This window comes from Microcebus murinus, chromosome 11, assembly GCF_040939455.1.
Source record: "Microcebus murinus isolate Inina chromosome 11, M.murinus_Inina_mat1.0, whole genome shotgun sequence".
Classification (NCBI taxonomy): Eukaryota; Metazoa; Chordata; class Mammalia; order Primates; family Cheirogaleidae; genus Microcebus; species Microcebus murinus.
The window spans coordinates 51,529,641-51,555,528 of record NC_134114.1 but is presented as its reverse complement, the minus strand read 5'-3'; the positions used below and the strand labels follow the sequence as shown (position 1 = coordinate 51,555,528).

At 46.0% G+C, this 25,888-nt stretch overlaps 1 protein-coding gene and 1 long non-coding RNA gene across 2 annotated transcripts in view; one reads left to right on the top strand and one right to left on the bottom strand.

Moving 5' to 3' along the window:
- The window catches only part of LOC142873735 (uncharacterized), a 45,519-nt gene that overhangs the window by 5,572 nt on the left and 14,059 nt on the right, over nucleotides 1-25,888 (bottom strand). The window contains exon 2 of the long non-coding RNA XR_012921692.1: nucleotides 331-400. This is a non-coding gene — a long non-coding RNA (uncharacterized LOC142873735). The remainder of the gene's footprint in view (nucleotides 1-330; nucleotides 401-25,888) is intronic.
- Nucleotides 1-25,888, top strand: part of ZNF366 (zinc finger protein 366) — a 66,749-nt gene that overhangs the window by 32,943 nt on the left and 7,918 nt on the right. Inside the window, exons 2-3 of the mRNA XM_012783297.2 lie at nucleotides 13,109-14,454; nucleotides 17,623-17,814. Coding sequence (XP_012638751.2) covers nucleotides 13,123-14,454; nucleotides 17,623-17,814 — 1,524 coding nt within the window. The 5' untranslated portion in view covers nucleotides 13,109-13,122. The remainder of the gene's footprint in view (nucleotides 1-13,108; nucleotides 14,455-17,622; nucleotides 17,815-25,888) is intronic.

The window sequence follows — 25,888 nt, the reverse complement described above, 5'->3', positions numbered from 1 at the left end:
AATTCCTAGCCTAGGGTTTGTTATTCAATAAGGCCGACTTTGAATCCCAAGACCTAAGTGGATTCTGTAGTTAAGGGGGTGGAGGGTCCCACGCAGAGAAGGCCGTCCAGGCAAGGCTACTAAGGGAGCTAGACCTCTGCAGGGAACACCCTGTTTTGTTAAGGTGCCACACTCAAAGAGCATAGCAATTTGGATAAAAGAAGCCTTTACATGGCTTATGGGGGGATGTGTGTGTTTGTGTATGTTTGAGGCAGAGGAGGAAAATGAGGATATGAATGTGGTGACATCTCACTGAAAAATTAACATAGAAAATTGAGAAGTTACAATAACCTTCTTTTCTGAATTTGGACTCCTTGCTCCTCCACGCTGCTGTCCTTTTTGATTTTCACAGCTTAAGTGCCTTAAGAGAAACAAAAAATTGTCCAAGATATAAGTCCTGTGATTATCTCAATTTAGTTGAGGAGTAATTAAGCCCTCAGAGGTTTAATCAGTGGTGGTGATTCCCCATCCCCACCCTGCTTCCTCTCCTTTTTCCCTTTGCATCCAGGGGAGGACCACAGCCCTCCAGGGAGACTTTCGGCATGGCTCCACTCCCCAAGGTCATGGTGCCCCAGCTGAGTGCGGGAGCTTGAGAGCTCTGAGCCTTTTGATTGGCCTGTGTAGTGCTTGTGAGACCACCAAAGAGTCCTGATCTCTCAACCTCTTGATACCAAAAACCCAGATTTAAGGAGTGAGAAGTGGATCTCTAATATCAACAAATGCTCTTTAAATAATGTGCATATTCAACATAACGTTCCCAGCAGTAAATAGCCAACAGTGATAAGGTTTGTTGCTGCAAATTTCTCCACATGGCAAATTAATTCATTCTGATTCTGAACTGGCAACCAATGGTGCTATTAATTTATCAGGTAGAGAGACACCCTAAACTCACGTGTACTCTTAAAGCCACGGACAAACCTGTTTTAAAAAGCAGATATAGCCACCCATAGTAAGGGAATCACAAACAAGCAGGGGATACCTGTTGAGTATCTTCGTGGTGATAAGTACAGTGCAAGGTGCCACGGGAGAAAGAAGACCATGAATCCCAGGCTGCAGGGAGCTTACACGCCGGTTGGGAAAACAAAATCTAATCATGAAATAATTAGAGTGCAATACAGGGAGAGAAAACCCAGGACTCGGCAAGGGCAATGCAATAAGATCTGAAGGAAGGGAGAAATAACTGGGCACAAGACTAGGTAGCAAAGGCTTTTGGGAAGAAGCAGAACTTAAGTTCAAACTGGAAGAATGGAATGGATCAATGAAAAGAATATTCCTAGATGGCCAACCGTTGTAAACAAAGGCAAAGAGGTAGGGATTAGTTTGCCCCAAGTAGAGAATAGCAAAAGCCTGGCCTGACTACAGTTGACAGGATTTGAAGAAGAGGGAGAATGTAGTTGGACTTGAATATAAAGAACTTTGAAAGTCAGGTAGAGTTTGCACTTGATTTGCTCTGTGTATCTGGTAGGGCCTATGTTTAGCTACAAGCCACAGAAAACTCTGGATGCATTTGCTTAACCAAGTAAAGGATTCATTTTCTCAAATAGCAAGACCACCAGCACAAAGTGGGCACAGGAGTTCCTCCAGCCCTCTGTCCTACTTGGTGGGAAGCATTGCCGGGAAGCTTGCTGCTTCATGGCTCCAACGTGGCTGCTCCACCTCCAGTCTCATATCCACATTCCAGGGGAAAGGAGAAAGACAAGAATAGATAATGTGGCTGGCGTCTGCATTAAGAATGCAAAATATTCCTCAGAAATCCCTAGCAGTCTTCTATTTATAGCTCATTAGCCAAATTGTGGTACAAGGTGACCCCTGTCTGAAAGGATGTCTGGGAAAGCTAGTGTTTTTGCTGGACACATTGTCACCACAAGCAAAATCAGAGTTTTGTGTCTTAAGGAAGAAGGGGAAATGGATATTGAAGTGGCAAATAGCAATCTCTATACAGCATGTATAGCAATCTCTGTACTCGATTATTGTAGGTTCGCGAACAGAAAGTTGTCTTAGAAAAAGTGATGACTTTTTTAGATGGATTTGGCATTGGTATGCAAGGGATTTGGCAGGAAGGAGAAGAAGGGTCTGGGAGGGTGGATAGAAGCTGTCGCAAGTAATCTAGCAGTAAAGTTGTTGTGGGCAATCGGACTAGCGCACTAAATATGACAATGGAAGGAAAGAGGGAAGCCAGCAGACATTGCCAAGGAACAATGAACGAGATGTGACAGCCACACAGCAACGAAAGGACGAGGTGAGGGTGTTGGTAAATTGACTACAGGTCCTTTATATTTTTCTTCTATGCATAAAGTTAACATTTGGGGTGGATGGGAGAGAACTTATAGAAGGGAGAAATTGATAAAGAAAAATCCAAGAATCAGAGACATGCTGAGGCAGTAACAGATCCTGGAGTTTGTTGCATATGAATGTAGAAAGCTCCTGGGGGGTAGCAAAGGAATGATTGAGCTTCAAAGTCAGGGATTTCTAAGATAAATGTGCTCCTCTTTGCTTTCTGGGGATGTTCTCCAAAAATAACACACAGGAGAACTTTAGAATAGCCTCTAGAACACAGCTGTGCCTAAAATGCAAAATGAACCAGATCTGAAAACAAATTACATCCCTTTAATGACGGATTAATCCCAACCAAAGAAAGCATTCTGCCTGTTTGTTAGAATGGAAGTAGCAAGGGAAGAGTAAAAAGGAGGGAATTCCACAGACTTCTTTTTTTTTTTTTGTAGTTTCATCTATTAGTTATTATAAAAGAACAGAATAATCCTTTTAAGACAAGAAAGTTAGTGCAATGTGAAAATGCATCATTTAAAAATGTTATTAAGTACTAGTCATGGTGCAAGGCAATGAAAATGCAGAAAGGTGTAGGAAATGGTTCCTGGCCTCAAGGAGATCCCAGCGTTGCGGGAGGCAGATCATGACAGTAGCCCAGGAGGAAGCTACCTCAAGGTTGTGGGCACAGGCTGAGAGGAAGGAGGGACTGATTCTATCCAAGGGCTGGGGCACGGTTTGCACTTGGAGATCTCGAACTCATCCGTTTTCTATAGTGGCACGAATCAGATCAGACTTTTATTTTAGCCTGAAAGGAGAATTTAAGCAACTCAACTACATTAGGGCCCTGGGGGAAGACCTGACATGACAAAAATCTAAGGGTCTCACCCTTGGATTCCTTCTCACATTGGGGAAGAAGCCAAGGAGAACTCATGGATGGGTGGAGTGGAGAAACCGGATCAGTCACATTTGTAGCGTGTAATTCTACAATTCACAGCACAGTTCCGGAATTTTCAAGGCTGAATGCAGTTACTTTTTTTTACTTATACACACCAGGCTTTCCTAATGCGGTTAATTAAAGGTCAGCTTAATTTTGTGAGCCCCCAAATTCCTCCTCTGTCCTACAGAACACTCTGGTAGGGAAGGCAGGGCACAGGTTGGGGGAGGGGGAAGGTTTTCTTGCTTTCCTCACATCCACAGATATAGTCTTCATTCTTTTCATGTTGTTCTACCTAATGTTTTCATGATTAAAAAAAGGAAAAAAAGAGAAATATTTCAAAGAAATGTAGTTCTGCTTCTTGTTCTCTCATAGTCAGTAAATCAACCTTTTAGTTCAAGATTCTTCTACTGTGGCTCCTGAAACATTCTACTCCATATCTGGTTGTCAGTTTCTTTCACCAGATGGTGGGTTCCTTGAGCCTAGTGTGTGGCATGTTAGATGTCACCTTCCTGGCACAGAAGATGGACCTGAAGCAGTTTGTTGGGTAAATACCTTTGGGGAGGCTCTTCCCAGTCTGATTCTTTACTGCTGTTTATGCTTATTTCCTGATGATCTAAGCCTGAGTCAGAAAGCTGCACGTCAAACTATAAACCAGGGCAAAGCCTGGAAGGGGCATTAAGCAGGGGCATTAAGCAGAAAAAAATCCAGGCATTCAATGAAATGCACCAAGGGAATTCTTTAGAGCTCAAAAGGAAGGGGATCTCAAGTCTAATTTTATCTGAATGTTTGCTGTTTGAAAGCCAATATGAATTTTTATTTTTTCAATGCAAGTGTTTGAATAACAAAACCATGTGCAGTGTATAAAAGTATAAGCAGAAAAGGTGCACAAATTTCTCCTTTCCACCCAGGGCCCTGCACAACTGCAAGCCTTCTTTCTAGAGAAGAGGGTGGGACTGGCCCCTCCTCAAGTCAGTAACTCCCCAGCCCTCCTACTCCAGCCACAGAATCTGCTTCCCAGAGACAGCCCATAGTGCCAGATTCTTGCATTTTCTTCCAGAACAGGCTATCTGTACCTGGACATGAGAAGATAAGGATATATGTTTTCTAAGTATATATATTTTATAAGAATGATGTTGGTGAGCAGAATCAATAGAAAAAAATCAATACAAAGCAGGTGAATAAGAAGAACTTGAGCTAAAAATTGTAAGGGAGGAGAAAATGTATCCAGATGAAGAGTGATCACTCATCAGAAGGCAGAAATCGAGCAGGAATTCTACCCACATAAATATAAAGATAGGCTGGGGTCCCAGGTCCATCTGCCTGCAAGGATGGGCATCGCCACAAAGCTCATGGGCATCTGCATGGAGAGTTGTGGGGGAACCTGAAGCTGTTGAATAAATAGGAAATCGTGGTGTTCTGCCCTCTCGGGACACTGTTTGCTGGAACATGGGCACTCTAATCTGTGATGACACACTCTCTCCAAGGCTCGGTGGCATTTGCCCAGGGTCACCTTGGGCATTTCCAGAGCCCTCCCACATTCATTTATATTATTTCAGTGAAACAAGGCATTTCACCTTTCATGTGGAAAGAATACAGCACACACTGGCCCAGGAGCCTGAGCCGGACCTTCTGAGGGGCACTGCCCCCATCCCTGCCACGCCCCAGCTAAACCACTTTCCCCACTGGACAGGGTCTTAGCAGTTAATTTATGTGAGGTTGGCTTGGGATAAACTGGGACAGGACAAGAAACCAGCTAGTTCTCCCTTCAAGAAACACCCAAAATTTGCCTAGGATCAGGGAGCAAGAGCAAGCTAGAACGTGGGGTTATTTGTCAAGTGTCTTCCCAAGTATATATTGGATCCCTACCATATATAAACCACCAGGCAGGCTTCTGATTTTCAGATCAGATTATATCAGAAATACAAGACATCCACCACACAGAAAGGTGCCTGGCAGCACAGGACCCTTCCAATGAGCAGAGCATGAAACAATTGTCACAGATTTCAGAAAAGTGAAGAGTTTGCTTCCAGCTCTTAAGGAAAAGAAAGTTTCACCTCTAAAACCTCATAAAGACTCCACTGGGGGAGATTCTCTCCACCTCCTGCCCTGCAGAATCTTGCAGCAATTTGGCTGATATGTCCAATGAAATGTGTCAAAGAACGAAGGAAGCTGGCCGCATGGGCAAGCAGCACTTGGTGCGGGCGTCACAACTCAGGACTGGGCCAGTGTGGCTGGAGATTAAGAAACAAGATCCATTTTGTCAGAAAACTCAGTTAATCAAGTTTAGGAGAAATATTGCCCAAGAGTGATCTATGGATCTGAATATCAATACCAATTTATTGATTTTCAAGGGGTAGGAATATATTTTCTAATGACCAGAATGATGCACTGATGGCAGGCTACTTTACATTTCAAAGAATGTTGGAGCAATTATGGAAGATTGTTTACTGAACAAGCAATCAAGGCCAAAAATTACCTTGAAGGATAAGTTAATGCACCATTCCTGGCCCACAATGTTCTTGCTAAATAGAATATATGCAAAAAATTGCTGGTATCTGCCATATTTAAAATCACCTCTTGGGATAGAGCAGGAATTATTATCATTAAATTCTTATAACCCAGTTCTCTTTATATACCATATGCATATTATTGGATGCATTCCATAAATATGAATTGATTAGATGGTCGGGTCTGGGCACCTTAACTAGTGCTGGATATTTCCCACATATCCTCTTTTTATGATGATGTGCCAAATAGCATGTTTTGGTATATTTCTTCTATATTTTTGAACTTATTTTAAATTTACATTCAGTAAAATTTATTCTTTTAGTTCTATGAGTTTTGACAAATACAGAGTTGAGTAGCTACCACCACAATCATAATAGAAAACACCTCCATTACATTCCCCCCAAATATTTCCTTGAGTTACACTTTTAAAATGGGTTCCTTTCATAGATGGCTAATCTCATCAATTATGTGCTGATCTTTACTGCAAATAAAAGTGGTATGTATTCTGGCATATCTATCAATAATGGGGCCGACCAGGCTGAATACACTGCCATTCCCAGAGTTGGACAAAAAGAAGCTTTCTAACACGTGTGTCTATTTTTGCTTAGCTAGGATTAAGTTTATCAAGTTTATTTGATCTAAGAACATAAACCAAAAAGAATCAACATATATTCTAAGAACATTTCCCCCAAAGAAAGCTGGAGAAAAATTCTAACATTCTAGTTAGAGCTCCATCCACAAGAGATATATTAGCTCCAAGGGCTGATGAAGAGAACTGCTAAGTCATATCTCCAATTCATTTCCTTCCTTTAAACGGGTCACGAGGACAGAGATAACCCCAACATGCTAGCAGTTGTTCTAGTGCTCAAATAATCACACTCACTCCTACTTTCCAGAAAGGAGGCCTAGGTACTCAGCACTGAACCTTTCCTAAACGTAACCGGTATTAATCTTAACCTATGCAAATTAGTAGCTGGATTTGTTGTTGTTAATTTTTTTATTAGGAGCTTCCTAATAATATATAAAAATGGTACATATGGATGCTTATAATGGACAATTTAAATAGTACAAAACGGAACTTGACTTTTGTTATGTCTTGGTGGTATTTAGCAACTTTTGAAAAAAATTATTATGTGAGTTCAATTGACTATCTCATGTATGAACAAGTCTCATCACTAATTAATATTTTCTGGCCATTTAGAGGACTCAGCCCCTGCCATGGGCTAACAGATTACTTTTTATAACAAAATGGGAGAAATTTGGGTTTATAAATTAAATGGGGGCCAGGAAGGTATCAGAAGGGCCCTGGGGTCTGGTCACCAGGCATCTGGTCACCTCTTTGTGGCTCTACCACTGACTCAGAGAGTGACAAGGCAGAACATTCATTTCATCGACAACATAATGCTTCATTTGCCAGACAGGTATAGAGACTGTCCTGTTCCTGTCGATCTCAGGAATGTAGAGCTGAATTATTTACTTGCCAAATACCCACAGATGAAAAACTCAGTAGTACAACTACTGTTGTACTATTAAGACAATTATGTTAAAACATTAGAACATTTAATTTTAAGATTCTGAGTCTCCAGCCATTAACCCAAATTCAGAAAGAACTGGGGGAGCCAATAAAATCCCACTTCAGAGAAGCCTTATAACAAGACCCCTGTGCATGAACAGAGACGGGATGACAGTCCACCCGTGTGTGTCCTGCCTTCCTGCTGTCCTCCCTGTGTTTCTCTTCCAACAGCTACTTGTTATTCTCACCCTCCTCCTTGACTCTCACCTCCTCCCTGCTTCTGTCTGTTGAGAGCAGGGCCCCCAGGTAAACCACATAAGTAAACTGCCACTGTCTCATATTATCATAAGGGCGGCCAGGGCCTCCAATAATAAAATGAAACATTTTCCGATGAAACGTTGGAAAGCTTCTAGGAATAAAGAATATATTTTCTGTCTTTCATGTGAGAGTGAATATTCTTTCATGAATGTCAGGATGAACAGAAATCAGTGTCCTGGAGTAGAGATAGCGGATCTGCCCTGGGCACGCTGACTCACTGTGAGTCTTCTAATAGCATTTACTGGAATGACCTTCAATTTGAATGAGAACCACAAAATACCAGTAATTTTATCTGGGGAATATTTATATTTTGGTATAGTAGGTGAATTCCCAATGTCAGAGCATTATTAGCAGCATTTTTCCCCAAAACTAAATATGGTTTCATCGTGGTTAGGCCCAGAATTTCTAATTGGTCCTTACGGTTCAAAGAGGAGTTTTTTGTTTTTGTTTTAAAATTCATTCATTCCCTCTTTCCTCATAACTAACTCTCATGGATGATGCCAGATAAGGATGATATTTCGAGTCCCAGATTCCTTTAACATAGATTAACCCAATATTTTCTTTTTTCAAACTATTTGCTTCTTGATGTATAGCCTATTGGATTTTGGTGATACTTGGTAGAAAGCCAAGGGCCTTAGAACATTCTCTGACCATAACAATGAGAGTGTATGATTACATGAAAGTCTTCTCCCCATCATTGGTACAAAGCGTAGACTGCTACTAATTTCCCAGACATTTCCTTTAGGTGGGAGAGAGCAGGTGACCACCCACTCTTGGTTTACATTTCCCATTCTCAATCCAGGAGTCAGTCCTTCTACCCCCACTATTCTTTGGACTTTTTAGAAATTTGTTCTTGGCTGAGCTGCAGACCCTGTGGCCCTATGAGAATGGCTCCCCGGCATTAGTGTAGCCAGGGTTTAGGGCTTACCCTTAATCTGAGAGTAAGTTCAGAGGATGGTGACCTTGAAGACTGAGGAGGGTAAGCAACAGCTCACACAAGGGGTGCATATCAAGTTCTTCCCACAATAATTGCCTAAGAGCTTATGAGTATGCTGATCTCATGAAGGACATACCAAAAGTCACCCACAATCTAAATAATGTAAGTTAAAGTTGCATGCAGAGACTTTAAAAACAAAAACCATTCATTTCTTCTTTCATCCCAAAGCAGATTATTGAGCATCTACTTTGAGCCAGGCATGATGCTGGGGACTTGAGATACAGCGGTGCGTAAAACAAACCCAGTCCCTTCTCCTCACAGTCTAGCGGGAATTGCAAGAGCTGCTTTGCTGATGTTGACCCCACACTGTCCCGACTTTGGGTTTGACCAGAAGGTCCTCCTGTCCCTAGGAAGGTGACCTCTGCTATGACATTAGGGGCAATTCTTCAGCTTCTCACACACTGGCTGAAAGAACTCACGGGGCCAGCTGATCCCCTTGCTTCTACTCCCCACTCACCAGAGCAATCTGTTAGGAATGTGAGCTCAAAGATATATCTCCACAATGGGAAGGACAGCCATAGAGAGGGAGTGGGGCAGTATTCTTAAACTACGAGGTTTGTGGTTTGCCTGCACACTGAATCACACACCCGCTGGCCTCTTTGTGTGTGGTTCACCTTCACTGTTGTGATAACACCAACTCCGGGTAAATGAGTAAAGTCTTGGTTTTGAGCTTGCAAAGCAGAGTCCCAGACACAAGTCAGTGGGTGACCCAGAGCTTCAGCTTGGAAAACAGATGCGATGTCAGCCGGGATCAATCCACAGATCACAAGCCAGCCCTCCTCTGCTATCCACACTTTCTTATCCCTCAAAACCACTACGCAGCCTAGTGTTTAACATACTTTCTCATACACACTGTAACAACCCTATGGGGATAACTCATTTTATGGATGAGAAAATCAAACCTCCAAATTAATTGCTCAGTCTCCGCCAGCTGCTAACACAAAGCCAACATTCAAACCCAGAACTTTAGGCTCCAAACCAATGCTCTTTCCACTCTCCCATAGCTGCCTACTTTTACAATTTCAGTTCTTCTTTCTTTTTGTGTATTGTTTCAATTCATCCTGGTGCAGAACTGTCCTAGGACCTGAGCTGGTGTCCCCAGGGGCTCTGGAAGCAGCCATATGTTACCGATACAGGGAGGGCTGTGGCTGCTTCCCATCCCACCTCCAGGCCCCACCAGCCCATGTTTTGGGTCTCCTAATCAGACTGCTGTCCCCAAGCCTCTCCTGCCTTCTGTGTAAGAATCCTGTAGCTGTCATGGATGCCTGTGGATCTATTTTTAAAAATAGAGGGGAGCATGTGGGTGGTGCACATTGAGGTTTTCTAGAGGTCTATTAATATTTTTGCTGAGGACACTCTGAGTTTTAACTTCACTGATTTCAAGATAGATTACCTCCTGAGGAAGATATCCTTCCCCTACTCTTCCCTTCAACACTCCCCATCCCCAATACAGGTTTGTTTTCTGGGTGATGTTGTTGTTGTTGTTTTATCCCCTAGGGCTTCTCCTTCCTTATCCTCCAGTGCTCAAAGTCAGGGACATTAATAACTAGCAGCGGCATCGTAAATTTCTCTGTCAAGAAGGCCAAGGGGAAAGTAGATCTAGTTCTCCTTGACCTCTGTAGAGATTGGTGATGCTCCTAAAGATATTTATGCAGAAAGGGACTGCTGTTTTAAAGCTTTGTAAAAATTTCCATGGATGGATCCTGATGTTTAAACCTCCTGGGTTACCGATTTTATTCTAAAGCATGCAGACTACTATTTTGAAGGTGGGAGAATCATCCATATACACAAAACAGAAACTGAGGAAAATTAATTTTATGACATTAAAATACATAAGAAATAAAACATACATATGTAAAGCCTTTGCATTTGGGGACATAATTGTGCCATTTATGTTTAAAAAACACATCATCTCTGTTCAACAATGTTTCTTTGCTTTTACTAGGTCAATGGTGGTAAAATAAAAATGCAAACACTGAAAATAAATATGTATTTGAGATTATCATTTTTATTAGGAGTATCACTTCTAATATATTCTAATGCATCAGTTGATTATGTCACAACTAAAATCAAACATTAAACAAAGGCCACAAAAACTGAAATACCTTCAGTTTCAAAATTAGTGGCAACATTCCTTTCCAAGTAGGTAGCTTTCCAATATAAGCTACAGCTCATAGTATAAAGATATCACACGTCATTATGCCGTGCATTTTCAAATACCTTCTTAAAAATAAAATACACAGGAAATACAGTCAGCTTTGACACATGTTCTGACATGTCTCTTTTTCACTAGTTCCCAAACCAAGCTCTCTGATATGAACTAGGATTTATTGCCTCTCTGATTCAGATCAGAGTAAAACAAAGAGAGCCAGTTTGTTTTCATGTGGATTCTGCTATGGTTCTTATAGCCTGGAGGAGTCTTTTCTAGTCTGAGCAACCTTTTTGCAAAAAGGAGCTTATCTCCGAAGGGGTTATAAAACCAACAGCAGCCAAAATGAAATTACAGAGAAAGGATCTGCCATTTTCCCCTCCAATTCAATGGGACACATTTAGCCTGTTGAAAACCACTTATTTTTATAGGTGCAACAAATTCTTGGACCAGGGCCACACCCTCTATAACTCTATGTGAATCTGGGGATCAGGACGTGCTGAATTGCAAGCCAAGAGACGATCTAGTAAACATGAAAAGCCATCAAAGAGCCTCTGCTTCCCCATCCTCCTGCTGGTCCTTTCTGATAGCAGCAGCACCACAACTCTCATTTCAATACCCACCCACACCCCTCCGGGTCCCATAAAGCTACACATTCCATTCTCTTACTGCCCTCATCACTTCCCACAATTGCTTGGTCCTTGAGGCAGCAGTGGAAGAAGACCTAGCATTTCAGTAAGAACTTGAGGAAGATGCAAGCTAGGACACAAGCTGCACCTCCCACTTGCTGGATACATGAGCTCTTGCTCTTAATTACTAAGACCCAACCCCATGGTGAGAAAGCCGAGCCAGGGCTATCTTCCCCCTCACATAAGCACAAAGCAAATACTAGCACACATTATTTTTTACTTCTTTGTTCAATTTCACATAACAAGTTTTAAAAATGCCCAAATATTCATATAATAAGGACATATATTTTCCCCTTATTGAATTGTCTGTGTATGGACATGATAACTAAATTTTTAAAAGGCTCATTTTTGTTTTAATTGTACTGCAGTTCTCAAACCTCTCAAAAAGAGACACATGGAATTCTGGAATATCTGGATACTTGTAAAAACTGTATCTGCCTCACCCAGGACTGCAGAAAATCACTGAAAGCTGTTGGCCTTCTCGCCCCTGGGACCTTCACCCCATGCTACGTGGGGTTAGTCCAGGACTCTGTGCCCACCTTGTCTCCAGTGGCCCTAGGTCCAGTCTTGCACCTGGCCAGGCCAACTGGCTCCATGGGAGCCTCTGATGAGCAAAGGGGGTCTATCTCATTCAAGCTCAGAGCACTTGGGTAGAATGGACCCTCATTAGAAATGTGGAGCCAATCACTTGGTTCATTCTGTCAGTATCCATGTGAGCAAGATAAAAAATGGCAAGGACACATGTGAAAGCGCCATTGGCTCTTTCAGACATGCCTGATGTGGTTACAGGACACAGTAAGTGTCTCAGTGAGGAAATGTCAGGCACCATAGGAGTCACCACGGCTACCTTTTACTTTGACACCTAGGGGAAAGGAAAGAAAAGACCCAAGTGCAGTTTTATAATAGAATATTGGAATTTTTCCTCTGAAGTTGCTTCAGGATGAGGATTAGAATGCATAAATTGCCAAGATGACTTTTTTAACACTGGGTTGTCCAATATGCTGTTCTTAATGGCGTTGATCTCGCTCACTCGATATGCCGCGGCAGCACACCTTGTTCAGGGTGGATCCCCAGAAAATATGAGATCCCCATTGAGCATTAACATTCCCTCTCCTACGTGGCCTTGAATAGCCCCATCTTCCAGCAGCAAAGGTCTGAGTAAAGGTGTAGCAGTGAAAATGGGTTTCCTTACATAACAAATGACTGAGAGAGACACATTTGAATCACCGTTGGCAGAAATAATGACATGTCAGATTGAAAAGCTGCAGCAGAACGTGTTCAGCTCTAACTCCTCCACTGAGTGGCTGTGTGATTTGAGCACATCATTTCATCCCTCTGGGCCTTGCTACCCTCATCTTAAATGGGGGCAGTACCAGATGAGTTCTCAGGTTCCTCCCAAACAAGTCCACTCCCACTCCCCACCACCCCTGCGGCTCTGTAGCTGGGTTTACACTGGAGTCAAGTTCGACTGGGCCCTGGGGTCCCATTCCTGGAGGCCAGTGGTTTCCACATTAGTAACTGGGTTTACAAGGAGAAAAAAAGGTGATATTTTGAATAGTTCTGGAATAAACCAGGGTCCGTATTAAATAAGTATTACTCTTCTTATATTAATACTGATAAGTAGCCAAAACCCTTAATGAAAAAGAGGATTTAAAACAAAACCCCACAATAAGTTTCTTTTTCTTTAAAGGAAAATTGCCAAGGATGCAGAAGGAAATGAAGATGATCAAAGATGAGGATATGCATTTCAACCTGGGTGTGAAGAGGACCCCCTCCTTTCCCCACTGCCTGCAGCCAGGGGCTTCCCGAGGGAAAGCCCCCCCAAGACACCCCTTCCCAGAAGCTCTCCGGGGACCCTTTTCCCAGTTCCGGTATGAACCTCCTCCAGGAGATCTAGACGGATTCCCCGGGGTCTTCGAGGGAGGTGGGTCTCGGAAACGGAAGAGCATGCCCACGAAGATGCCCTACAGCCACCCTGCAGGAGAAGCCACTGCCGCCCTCCACTCCGAGGAGAGCAAAACCCACGGCCTCCCCAACCTGCCTTTGCTGTTCCCGCAGCCCCCGCGCCCCAAGTACGACTCTCAGATGATCGACCTGTGCAACGTGGGCTTCCAGTTCTACCGCAGCCTGGAGCACCTAGGGGGCAGGCCCGTCAAGCAGGAGCCCATTAAGCCCAGCGCCGTGTGGCCGCAGCCGACACCCGCTCCGTTCCTGCCCACGCCCTTCCCCTGCTACCCCAAAGTCCACCCGGGCCTCGTGTTCCCCTTGTTCGTGCCCTCGGCCTCGCCCTTCCCCTTCAGCCGGCACACCTTCCTGCCCAAGCAGGCCCCGGAGCCTCTGCTGCCCCGCAAAGCCGAGCCCCAGGAGAGCGAGGAGACCAAGCAGAAGGTGGAGAGGGTGGACGTCAACGTCCAGATCGACGACAGCTACTACGTGGACGTGGGCGGCGCGCAGAAGCGCTGGCAGTGCCCCACCTGCGAGAAGTCCTACACCTCCAAGTACAACCTGGTGACGCACATCCTGGGCCACAGCGGCATCAAGCCGCACGCGTGCACCCGCTGCGGGAAGCTCTTCAAGCAGCTCAGCCACCTGCACACCCACATGCTGACCCACCAGGGCACGCGGCCGCACAAATGCCAGGTGTGCCACAAGGCCTTCACCCAGACCAGCCACCTGAAGCGCCACATGATGCAGCACAGCGAGGTGAAGCCGCACAACTGCCGCGTGTGCGGCCGGGGCTTCGCCTACCCCAGCGAGCTCAAGGCCCACGAGGCCAAGCACGCCAGCGGGCGGGAGAACATCTGCGTGGAGTGCGGCCTCGACTTCCCCACCCTGGCCCAGCTCAAGAGGCACCTCACCACGCACCGCGGCCCCATCCAGTACAACTGCTCCGAGTGCGACAAGTCCTTCCAGTACCCGAGCCAGCTGCAGAACCACATGATGAAGCACAAGGACATCCGGCCCTACATCTGCTCCGAGTGCGGCATGGAGTTCGTGCAGCCCCACCACCTCAAGCAGCACTCCCTCACCCACAAGGTACTGCGGGCCCGCGGGGGACACCGCACTGCTCCCCACCTCTGACCCCGAGGAGCGCTCACCCTGGACACGCGGCTTCCGTTACCCCAGCCCCGGGGTCCTTCCTTCCCTTTAAATAGGAGGGAAGGATGAGACTAGAGACCATACATCAGACCCTTGCCTCAACCAGCCTTCCAGAGTCTAAGGCAGCCTAGAGAGAAACAATGCAGACATTTGCAGAGGAGGGTGAGGAAGGATGAAGGAAACAGCTGCTTGACGTGCTGTTGCTTCCCAGTCCCCAGGAATCCCTATAGTTCAGTTTCTAGAAGCTTCATCCAGGACTCTAGCACAGATCACCTCTGTGCCTGGGATGTACCAGTGAGAGCCTTCTTTTTAGAGAATTCTCTTGGTCTTTTGCTGTCTAAGCAGTGGCTACCTTTGGTTTGTTTTCTCCCTCAGCTGTGAGACCTGCTTCATAGGCAGGGTCTCCGAGGGGAGCAGAGGTTGGCCAAGTCCAGCAGGGCCTGTGCTTCCCTGGGCTGAGCCCCTTCCTGGTTGGGTTCAGTGTCTTGTGGTTTGTATTGTAGAAGGCAGGAGAGAGCATTCTTCTCTATTTTGGGTTTGGTTTTATCTTCTCTGCACTCAGGTCTTCCAGGAGAAATACAGGCCCAAGAGTCTTGAGTCTAACCTAGTTTGCAGCCAAAGCCCTGGAGTCATTCAGGTTGAATTAAAACCAGGCCCTAGTGGTATCTCTGAAATCTTACCCCAGCTAAGCTGACTTGGGTCTTCTTTGAGCTTCCAAGACAGGAGTCTTGACCCACTAACCCCTACCCTCACACCCTCGACCTCAAGTGGTTTTCTTTGCAGAAGAGAATCTTAGCAAGCTGGAGTTTCTAAAACATTCTTTAATTCTGAAAGGTCAGTGGAAGACTTTGCCCAGCCAAGATAGTGTTTCTGCTCTGCTATAATGAGTGTCATTCATTAGGTTAGGACAAAACACAGGGCATTTTTCTGGCTCTGCAGCAGAGATGAAATGTGTGGCCTGCCCTACAAAAGGCACCTGTAGTTACCATTCAGAGGTTTGGTGTCTGTCGCGTGCAGGAACCATCAACAAAGGACCTAGACTGAGAATCAGCCACAAAGGGGGTCATTCGCTTATTTCAGGGGCTCCTGCCCATGTGGAAAAGGGATCAAAGGTGCATTTTAGAACATACAAGATTCCATGGGATAGTAGAAAATAAAGTCAAAATGGGAGAAACAGCCTATTGTCTAAAATAAGTTTCATTCGAATTAGGAAAATTCGAATTAGTAAAAATACATTCTAACTAGAGGCGTCAGCCTGAGAGGTAGTATTTATTGAAAACTTGCTGTATGGCAGGTGTTTTATTTTCCATTTAATCCTCATTTGCTTCTCAAAAACTCTAAGAGCTACTCCTGATTTGCAGATAGGGACACCAGGGGATGGTGAGGTCACTCAGGGGTCTCTGACACCAGCACCTGAATCTTGAACACTCTATCATAAGACATCCCTTCTTCCACCCTCATAGGCTCTCTGTGATTTCTCTGATCCTATCAGAGAAACAACAGCTTCCTTTGTTGCCCCAAAGTTGTGTCCAGGCTCCTGTTCACTTGCATTCTAGGCCAGCCCACATGTGAATCCTACTTTGGATGCACAAGTCTCTTTAAAGAATTCCAAAACCAGTGATAAGTAGAGATTTTCCCTTGGTTTTCATGACACCTGGATCATGGTCAAGCCCAAAGAGAATCTTGAGAGAAGAAATTTTGAAACCCATTAAGAAAATATATTTCATTAATTTGACAACTTTAAACTCACTGTTTGAGTATGCACTGCATTTTAAAAATTCATCTTCTTAGGGGGGGGACATTAAATTTAATTTTTGAAGGAGGTTGATTTCTAAATCTCTTTCTTAGCATAAATCCACATGTACCTGCAATCATCTAGACTACAGAAGGTTTGACCTGGAAATAACCCCAAAGTTGTCACGATCACCGCTTCCATCTTGAGATGAAAAGTCTTCACCAGGAAGGGCTGTGGAAGTGATCTGAAGCTTCACAGGCAGTAAATGGTGGGACAGAGACCTGAATCCACCCTTTAGTGCCCTGGGCTCACCAGAACTGAAGACCAATATGCTTTTTACCATGCCCCAAATTAAAGAAATGGAAATATAGGCAGAGAGAGTCAGACTTGAGCTTGGAATCCTTTCCTCCTTAGCCACTACAGATACCAGGCAATGTATGTTTTATAATGTTCAGTTGTTAACTAAGTAACTTGTCCTAATCCTGGAATAACCTTCATTTTAGTGTGGTGGTTCTCTAAGTTTTTCTTCCCCAAAGTCATTCTGGGTCAAGATGTCTTACAAAGACCTTTTCAGGAAAGTGGTGGTTAATCAGGGTTAGCGAGTGCTCTACTCAAGCTGAGTCCCTGGAAGTGCTCTTAATGGAGGGTATTGATGCTAAAGTATCAAACACTCCTCCCAACTCGGCAAGGAAGCTAGAAAACCTCCCCTCCCCTGTTTTCTAGTTTAGACAGCTATCTGCCAAATGTCCCTGTAGAAAGTGGCTGGCTTAGAGGAGGCTCTATAACCATGTCACACACAGTCAGTATGGCCTATGGGAACCCAGGGGACCAACTCGAGAGGGTGATTGTCAAGTTATAATTTGCTGAAGTGTGTATCTGTATGCTTTGCTCTTCTGAGATTTTCAAGTCCACTAATGAGAACTCAAGAGGGCATTGGTTTTCAGGAGGGAAATGATAATAATCAGTTTAGAAGATTTTGCTTTTTTCATTATCCTTAAAGCTGGATTATAGACTCATTTTGCATATCATTCTACAGTGCACTTACCAAAATCCTATTAATTCCCAAGAACTATTCCTGTAGAATTAACCCCAGCAGCAGCAGGAACAGCAGAAGCAATAGCTTTTCTTTTGCTCTAGTGGTCTGGCTAGTTTATGGGTTTCAAATGAAAAAAAAAAAAAAAAGATTATGCAATCAATAGATTTCAAGAAAATAGTAATTTAACAAGGCTAAAGTGTCACCATTTGAAGCTCCACATCTATGACCAAGTCCTTTGTGGATTTAGGTGGCATAGAGCAAAGCGAAGCCTGTAACCCCAGTGAAAGTGTGTTTCCTGTCAGCCCCCGCTTTTCTGAATCCTGTCTCCCTACAGGGCGTAAAGGAGCACAAATGTGGCATCTGCGGGCGGGAGTTCACCCTGCTGGCCAACATGAAGCGCCACGTGCTGATCCACACCAACATCCGTGCCTACCAGTGTCACCTCTGCTACAAGAGCTTCGTGCAGAAACAGACCCTCAAGGCGCACATGATTGTCCACTCGGATGTGAAGCCTTTCAAATGCAAGGTGGGTGGCGGCCTGGGGAGGACCCAGAGGGTTGTGCAAATGCCCAATAGGGAAAGGTCCCCAGAGAACCTTCTACTCTACTCATCAGTGGTGCTGCTGGGGCTCAGAGCCCCAGAGTGGGTCCACAGCCAGCCCCAGGTCCCATCTGCTGCTCTGTCCCTCTGGCCACCACACTCATGCTCCAGCCAGCCTGGTCCCAGAGTGCTCAGGGGTGGAGGCAGGCAGTAGGGAAAGTCCTGAGAGTGGGGGGCCCTTTGGAGATGAGATTGTTAAGGGATGAAGGTGACGTGGAAAGCTCTTGCTGTAGAGAGGACAAACCAGGTACGGCCCTCTTCGCCTTGCAAGTTAGCGAGTAGGACACAGAAAGGAGCTAGAGAAGCTTCCAGCACAGTCCCTTCTCCTTTCCCCTCCTCCCCTCCTTCCCTCCTGACATTTGGGCTGAGCCATGGGTATATTTGAGGGCAGGCTGCCCAGAGAGGACGACAGGGAGCTAGCCCCTGGGAGGCCCTCAGAAATGCTTGCTTGGGCCGTGGCATAACTGCAAGCACAGTCATTCAAAGTGTTTGTCGTTTGTGCGTAAGTACCATGTAGCACAGAGATGGAGCATCTCTGTGAAAGTCTCTGTGTCTCACTAACTTGGTTAGGTTGGGTTTTTATTTCATCAGCTGAGGAAATGTGTGAGCTGGAGATGAGCGAAGCCCCAGGCACCACCCGGGCATGACTCGGAAACGCTTGGGCTGCTCAGGGCTGTCCCCAAGCCCCAACATTGCTTCCCTTCTCCACCTCTGCAATGAGAGGGAATCTTGCTCATGATTGGGTTTAATTCAAGCAACCTACCAGCGCATGTCGCCCGGTCATGAAGAGGGCTGAGGGGGGAAGAAGAGGGAAAACACCACATTTGGATGTCATTAGAGCCCATCTGCTCAAACCGCAAGTTTTCTTTTCTTCATACTGTGTACCTGATGGGTCCAAATGGTGCTCTCTGTTGATCCATATTCCTGAAGCCGGGTTCCCTGCTTCCAGGGGCTGTTCCTGCTGTAGCCTCTGCCGTGTGTCCCCGCTAAAGGAATCCCCTGTGAAGCTGACTTCTTTCCTGTGTTGGCAACTCTTGGATGGGGTGAGGGGTCAGCAAGCAGAGCTTCCCTAGACCTGCACGGGCATTGTCCAGAGGGGGGAGAGGGAGGCTTCTCCCTCCAGCCCTTTTCCTGCCACCCACTTCTGTTTCCCCTCCTTTTCTTCAAGTTTCCAGTGGCTTGAAAGTCAATTTATGTCCATCTAAAGAGGGAGTAAGCTGCTGCGTGCAGGATGAACTACATAATTTTCAGGGCCTCTGCAAAATGGAAATGCAAGGCCCCATGCTCCAACATTATTAGGAATTTCAAGATGATGACAGTGGAGCATTAGACCAAACTGAGGACCCCCTGAGTATGGACGCTGTGCTGCATACTCATGCAGCAGACCACCTCTTCTTTCTCTCTTGGGGCACTTCTTTATATCATTGAGCCCCCAGAGCACTTCACATTGAACAGGGCTGTTCCTTCCTGCAAAGGGTTTCATGTCTTCTACAATGGAGGTGCAAGCAGGTCTCTTTGCTCTTCTTCATTCCTTGTGTTAAGTTTACTCTTGAGCTTCAAGCATGAACTGTATTTTTCATCTCATGGACTGTTGATGGAGTAAAGTTGTTAAAACATGAAGGGAGCCATTAGCATAGTTCAGAGTCCCCTAAAACTCCACACCTGTCCAGTCCAGCCATCTCCCACCTCCGCTTCATCAATTCTGGTCCAGCAGTAAGTGGTATGACCAGCTGGAAAATGTCCCCGAAATGTAGGGATATGTCAGGGGGCAGAGCCAATGCAGGCTGTGTATGATGTGGGGGCACAGAGGCAGTTCTGCTTCTCTACCCTCAGGGGGCCTGGACGATTTCTTAGCCAGGTAGTATCTAAGGATCTAGAGGGTTCTCTCTAGTACCAGTGCACAGAAGACTGCATGGTGTGATGTAGCCTGGGTCCTGAGATGCAGTGAGCCACGCCAGCTTGATGCTTCAGGCCTCCCTTCACCAATGGCACCCCCTCCTTCTGCTCCCCAATGGTGGTGCCCCATGCGTGGCTCAAAGAGTGTCTGGTGGTCAGCTTTACCGCTCAGAAACTCCATTTTACCCCTTCTTTGAGAGTTGATGAGGCTCCGGATGTCTGGTCCACACCATCAGAACCCATAAGAGAGAGTAGTTGATAGTAATTTATAAAGTAGAATGCCAGCTTTGAAACAATGCACAGTTTATATGTTACACTGGGAGATGGGCCCAGCACAGGAATGGGACTGGTCATTTGCAAAGATCCCTTCTTCTTGGTGGGTAAGTCCCCTCAGGAGACCACACTATAGGTCAGGAGGCTGCCTAGAGAGTGTTATCTATCATTAGACAAAAAGAATTGGACATAAAAGGGCATTCTTGTCGAAATTAGGTGGCCCTTCTCTGTTCTTAGACATTTCTGAAACAAGAATGGGTGTCAATCACCTTGACCCAGAAAGTGCCGAAGGCATATTGCCAGGTTCTTCCTCTCCCTGCAAAGTGTCCTTGGAGCCTACTTGGTGTCCTCTTGGAACTATCACCCTTCTTCATTTCAAAAGACTTTCAGAGCAGGTCTGAGTTCCCAGATCAGGTAACAAGTCTCTTCATGTTCGTAAACTAGCTCCAGATCCCACTGTGGGGTGGGCCATCTCGAGATGGTGTCCTGTGGACCTTGCTTCCCATCCGTGCCATGCTGGATTCTTGGAAATCAAGCCCTGGGTGGCAGTTGCTGGGGGCGTGGGATGCAGAAGGGGGATGGAGGGCCACATACTTGTCACTCTGTGGCCCATGGCCATCCCAGATGAATGGTTGGCTGGCTGCTCAATGATTTGGAGAACAGGCCCAGATGCCTGAGCTCAAGCTTTATTGTGGTAACAGGGAAGAGTTATTCACTTCCCACGATTGAAATGGCTGGACAGAAGAGGCAGGACTCACTCCAGACACACTGCAAGAGCTAGCTCTACCTCCTTTACCCCAAAACTCACATCAAGGAAGATTCTTATAATAACAGATTCTAATTTCTTGGGATTTTCACCATTAAAATTCTTCCTCACATAAATCCCACCTCCTGTTTTGACACAAACTGGTTCTTTCCAGCCCTGTGCTCAGTGGAAACAGCTGTCTCTAGCAAGCAGAAATGTTCGCTCACTGTGGGCTTAGGCATTAACAATAGGATGGAAAATTAGAAGAGCAGAAAGGTTTCCATTCCATCTGTCTTTTTTTCTTTTTTCTTTTCCCCCTTATAAAATAGTTACTGCCCTTCTGGGCTCTTTTGCTCTTGGCTCTAGTTCTGGGCTCCTTGCTTCTTGGAGCCAGCTGGAGTGTTTCCACAGACCTGTGCCTGTAGACGTAAGCCACTTTTCAGAAATATGCCCCCCAGATTCTGGGTAAGCACTCCTGGGTTGATTTGGGTACTATCCTTGTAGCGGCCGCACTCCCTGATAGCAAAGAGCCAGCTGCCGTCTTTGGGAAACCTGTCCAGGAAAAGCAGCAGCCATCCAGAATTTCCGGGACTAATTCTCTTTTGAGATGGGTGAAGCCGGGAGCTGCCTGAGTTATGAATCACCAGGTCATCTGCAGCCTTGTCTGCCGCAGAGGGCTGAAGGCCGGAGGACAGAGCTGTTAGAAAAGGGATGAGGTCTCTCTCCAAAGGTCCCCACCACCCCTGCCCAACCGGCTCCGTCTTCCCCTCACGCTCTTGGATGCTCTAAGATGGGAGAAATCCGATGGGGGACTTCGGGGACCCCTATGCTCGGGGTCAGGATTTTCAGGCTGGCATTGAGGGGGTTAAGGCAGTGACCAGATAGCAGCCTTTTGGCAGCGAAGCCCTCCTCGGCAGAAGGAAGGATATAGCTGTATGAACTGCCTGCTTAACAATGCCTCGCATGTCCCCAGGGGCCCGCCTGCAAATAGATTTCATCTTGCTTTCTCTTGTACTTTTCAAAGCTTCCTGTTTTCTCACGGTCCTTTTGGACAGTTTACAGTCTCTCTCTCCCTCCCTCCCTCTCTCTCCCTTTGAGGAAAGGAACACCCTTCTTATGAAAAGCGGGAGAGGGAGAAGAATGTGAGTGAGGGAAGGCAGCTGAGCGGAGGCCGCTCTCCTCAGTGGCAGGCCGCGGCTCTCTGACCTTTTCTCTCAGAACAGGAAAACACAGGCTTCCTGGTGCATCTCGGTTCTGAAGCTCCCATCAGGCTGCTCAGGGCGAGGGAGTGTGCTGCTCTGGCTTTGCGGCCTCTGGCCCCAGCCCAGGGGCTGCCCGCTGCCATCACCCTGTCCCTGGCCACAGCCCACCTCTCCACGGCTGCTGGCTGTCAGCACAGCCCCCGGGGCTGGTGGGAAGGGCCAGAGGGGCCTCCAGGCCCTGGACCAGGGAGGAAAAGGGCACCAGGAGGCCTAGAGCAAACGGGACATCTGCCAGCTGTTCAAAAGGCAGACGGAGGACTGGGAGATCCAGATAATGGGCTGCAATCTAGGACGAATCTTCTCTTTCCGTCCACACTTCCCAGTGCTGGGGCAGGCACAGCTGCTTGCATTGCTGTTGTGCCTCAAGTAACCTGTCAGGCATTCACCCCGCGGACTCCTCATTTGGTTCTTCCTTCAATACTCTCCTCAGCTACAAAGGCCTTTCCATTTCTGACATGTAGGAGAACCTACTGTGTTCACCGACAATGATAGTAATAGCAACTATCTATTGTGCTTTGACTATTTGCCAAGCCCTTTACATCAATTAGCTCCTTTGATCTTCACAACAACAAATCTGAGAAACAATGATTATCATCAACATTGGACAGATGAGAACATCTCTCTGCTCTGGCCTCTTATAGCCTAATGATCCATGCAACCCATTTTTAAAGGGAAGTTCCAAGTATGTGTTGTGTTTCAGTTTTTTATTCAGGTTTGAGGGCCACCTCCCTCTTAGGAAGCGGGTGGCTGGAGAACTGAGATGTGATGTCAGAGGCACATGGATGCTGCCCGTTGGCGTGAGCGAGAGTTCAAGCGGGGGACATGCCGGTTGGGATGACCACCTGCAAGACGGAATCAGTGTCCTCACCACTGCGGTGGCTTCCTGCACCAACACCCACCCCTATTTTAAGGTCCACAGACCTTGGCAGGAGATGATTCAGCAAGTCCTGACTTCATGTCTCTGGTTGAAGGAGGCCCTGGCTTCCATGGCTGCGTTCCTCTTCCCTCCAGCCCAGCTCTCCTCCCCCCCCCCCACAGCGCAGCGACTCTGCGCAGAGCTCACATCCAACTCCACCCAAGAGCACTGTCATTCACCATCCTCTTTGTCTGGCCTCTCTTCACTAACAGTGTCCGAGAGGTGTCTCTCTGAGTTCCACAGACATGAAATATCTCTATGCACTTATGTGTTGTCACGTGAGGGCCATCTTCCAAGAAAGATGTTCTAGATAAGGACCAAAGGGCTTTGTGGAGGGTCAGAGCTGAGAGGAGGGACATAGATGCCTACCACCAAGATGGGAATGGAGCCCAGCCACCTCAGGTCCTGAGTGAATTGGCTTTATTCTCCTGCCGTTGAGGCTTTTAGCTTGCAAATTAATCTGTATTGGAGTAATGGGGGAAGGAAGAGAGCTGCTCTTTAGAACTTTGCATGAGGTAATGATATTTTCCGGACTCATTTGTTTATTTCCCCAGTCAAATACTTAGATACTTAGTGAAGTGCACTGTGGGTGTAGCCCTGGGCTTGATACTGAGGTTGGCTACATGGACAGGGAAGGCAGCCCTTGCATCGGAGACTACTTGGGGTGCTGTTTAGAGCCCCAGACACCATTACAATGAGTGCACGCCTCTGCGTGTGGAGTTGGGCTTAGACGTGACCTTGGGCAGGTGAACTGCAGAGGCTGCACTGCCCCCAAAGTCTCAGCATGTGTGGCAGCAACAAGCAGCTGATCGTTACCTTGCCTGTGGTGTAGGGTTGACTGAATTGTCAGAAAATATCTAATGAAGAGAATTTATCCTTGAGTCAAAACAAAAACAAAGTACACTCTAACATTCTTCAAGGTTGGGCTAAAATCCCAACTCCTTTATAAAACCCTTTCAGACCAGCCCAGCTTGTGATACCTCAGCAACCACAGATAATAGCTGAAAGAGAAGTTCCTCCCATTGTGGGAGCCAAGTGCAAAAAGCACCCGTTGCTTGCTTTCAATGACCTCTCTCTGGCCTGGAGGACCATTAGACCCCATTCGTGCCTGGACTAGAGCAGTAGCCTAATCGATCTGCCAGCCTTCAGCTTCTCTCCCTCTACACACCTTGAAACTAACCACTCACAGCTTTTTCTTTCATGAATTTTTCTGCTGCAAGAGACTCCACCCCTTTACTCACGCAACAGATCTTTCCCGAGGACTTATCATGTGTCAAGCTAAGACTAGGACGGCAGAGCCTTCATGAATGTTTCAGCCTACTGGGTGAGAAGATATCTGAAACAAATTCTGGTCATACTCAGCAAATGCAATAACAACGCCACTCCAAATAATCAGGAACCATCCCACAAACCCAGTGAGGTATACTTTTTCTAAAAATGACCCAATGAATAGAAATACCTAATGTAGAATCTCCAGGTTCAAAGCTTTTGCCCCTTAGCCCTGATGGAGAAGTGGATAAACTAAGCTAATAAACAACCTAGCCCCAGATTGATACATCTTAATAAGTTATCTCTATTGAGACTAAAAGAAAACAAGTATCCATCCCATGGATTGCTTCTCTGGAGGAAGTTGGGGTTAGACCAACTCTCTCATCCTGCCCCCCCTTGGGTCACCATTTTCCATGAGTGTGGTGCACAGGTACTCTGGCTGTTGAGCCTGGAACCCCATCCAGTATGCCAAATTCATTCTTACTAGTAAGGAAGCAAAAGGGGGAAAGTACTTCAAAATCCCCAAATATGAATCATTCAAAAATACAGAGCCATTCATTATCCATATGTGGGTTATCTGTGGCAAATGCATAATCCCAGGCTGGTTTCCTCTTACCACCCGGCATTCTTGTAGGCTAGTCTCCCCAAATCATCATTCGTTAGGTCTACCCACTTTTCCGAGGCCAGCTCAACCCACACCTCCACAGCCACCTGAAGAAAGTGTTGCCTTCATTAATAAAAATTCAATCCAGAATCCCCAGTGTTGTCCTGAAAATATAGCTCAGTGAGAAAGGAGAACTGATGTAAGTGTCAGAGGATGCTACACCTCGAGTCCTCTCTCCCTGGCATCTCTCACCACATATTGCCGTCCCAGCCACACTGGCCTCTGAGGTTGGGGAGGGAAGGAGAATGCTCCTCCCTAAACCCTCTGCTCCAAGCACAAACACAAAATCCAGCACAGCCTAGGAAGGGCTAGAGTTTCCAAACCCCACTCTACTAAAGCTTGGGGACAACAAAAGCACCCCCCTCACCCAAGCAGCTACTTCTGGTTTACACTTTCTGCATCTGCATACATTGCCCTTGAAAAGAAGATTCTGCTTTTCCAAAAAAAGATGGAGGATCACTGTTGTAGGCCATCATATATTTGCATAGAAATAGAAATGATGAAAAAGGTCAGGCCCAGTGGCTCATGCCTATAATCCTAGCACTATGGGAGGCTGAGGTGGGAGGATCATTGAGGTTAGGAGATCAAGACTAGCCTGAGCAAGAACAAGACTCTATTTTTACAAAAAATTGAAAAAATTAGGTGGGCTTGGTGGTGCGTGTCTGTGATCCTAGCTACTCAGGAGGCTGAAGCAAGAGGATGGCTTGAGGCATGGAGTTTGAGACCAGCCTGAGACGAGCTAGATCCCTGTCTCTACAAAAAATTGAAAAATTAGCCAGGTGTGGTGGTGTGTGCCTGGTCCCAGCTACTAGGGAGGCTGAGTCAGGAGGATGTTTGAGCCCAGAAGTTTGAGGTTGCAGTGAGCTACAATGTACACTGTACACTATTTGTTTCAACAGAGCAAGACTGTGTCTCAAAAAAAAAAAAAAGAAAGAAAAGAAAAAAAAAAGAAATGATGAAAAAGAGATGCATAAA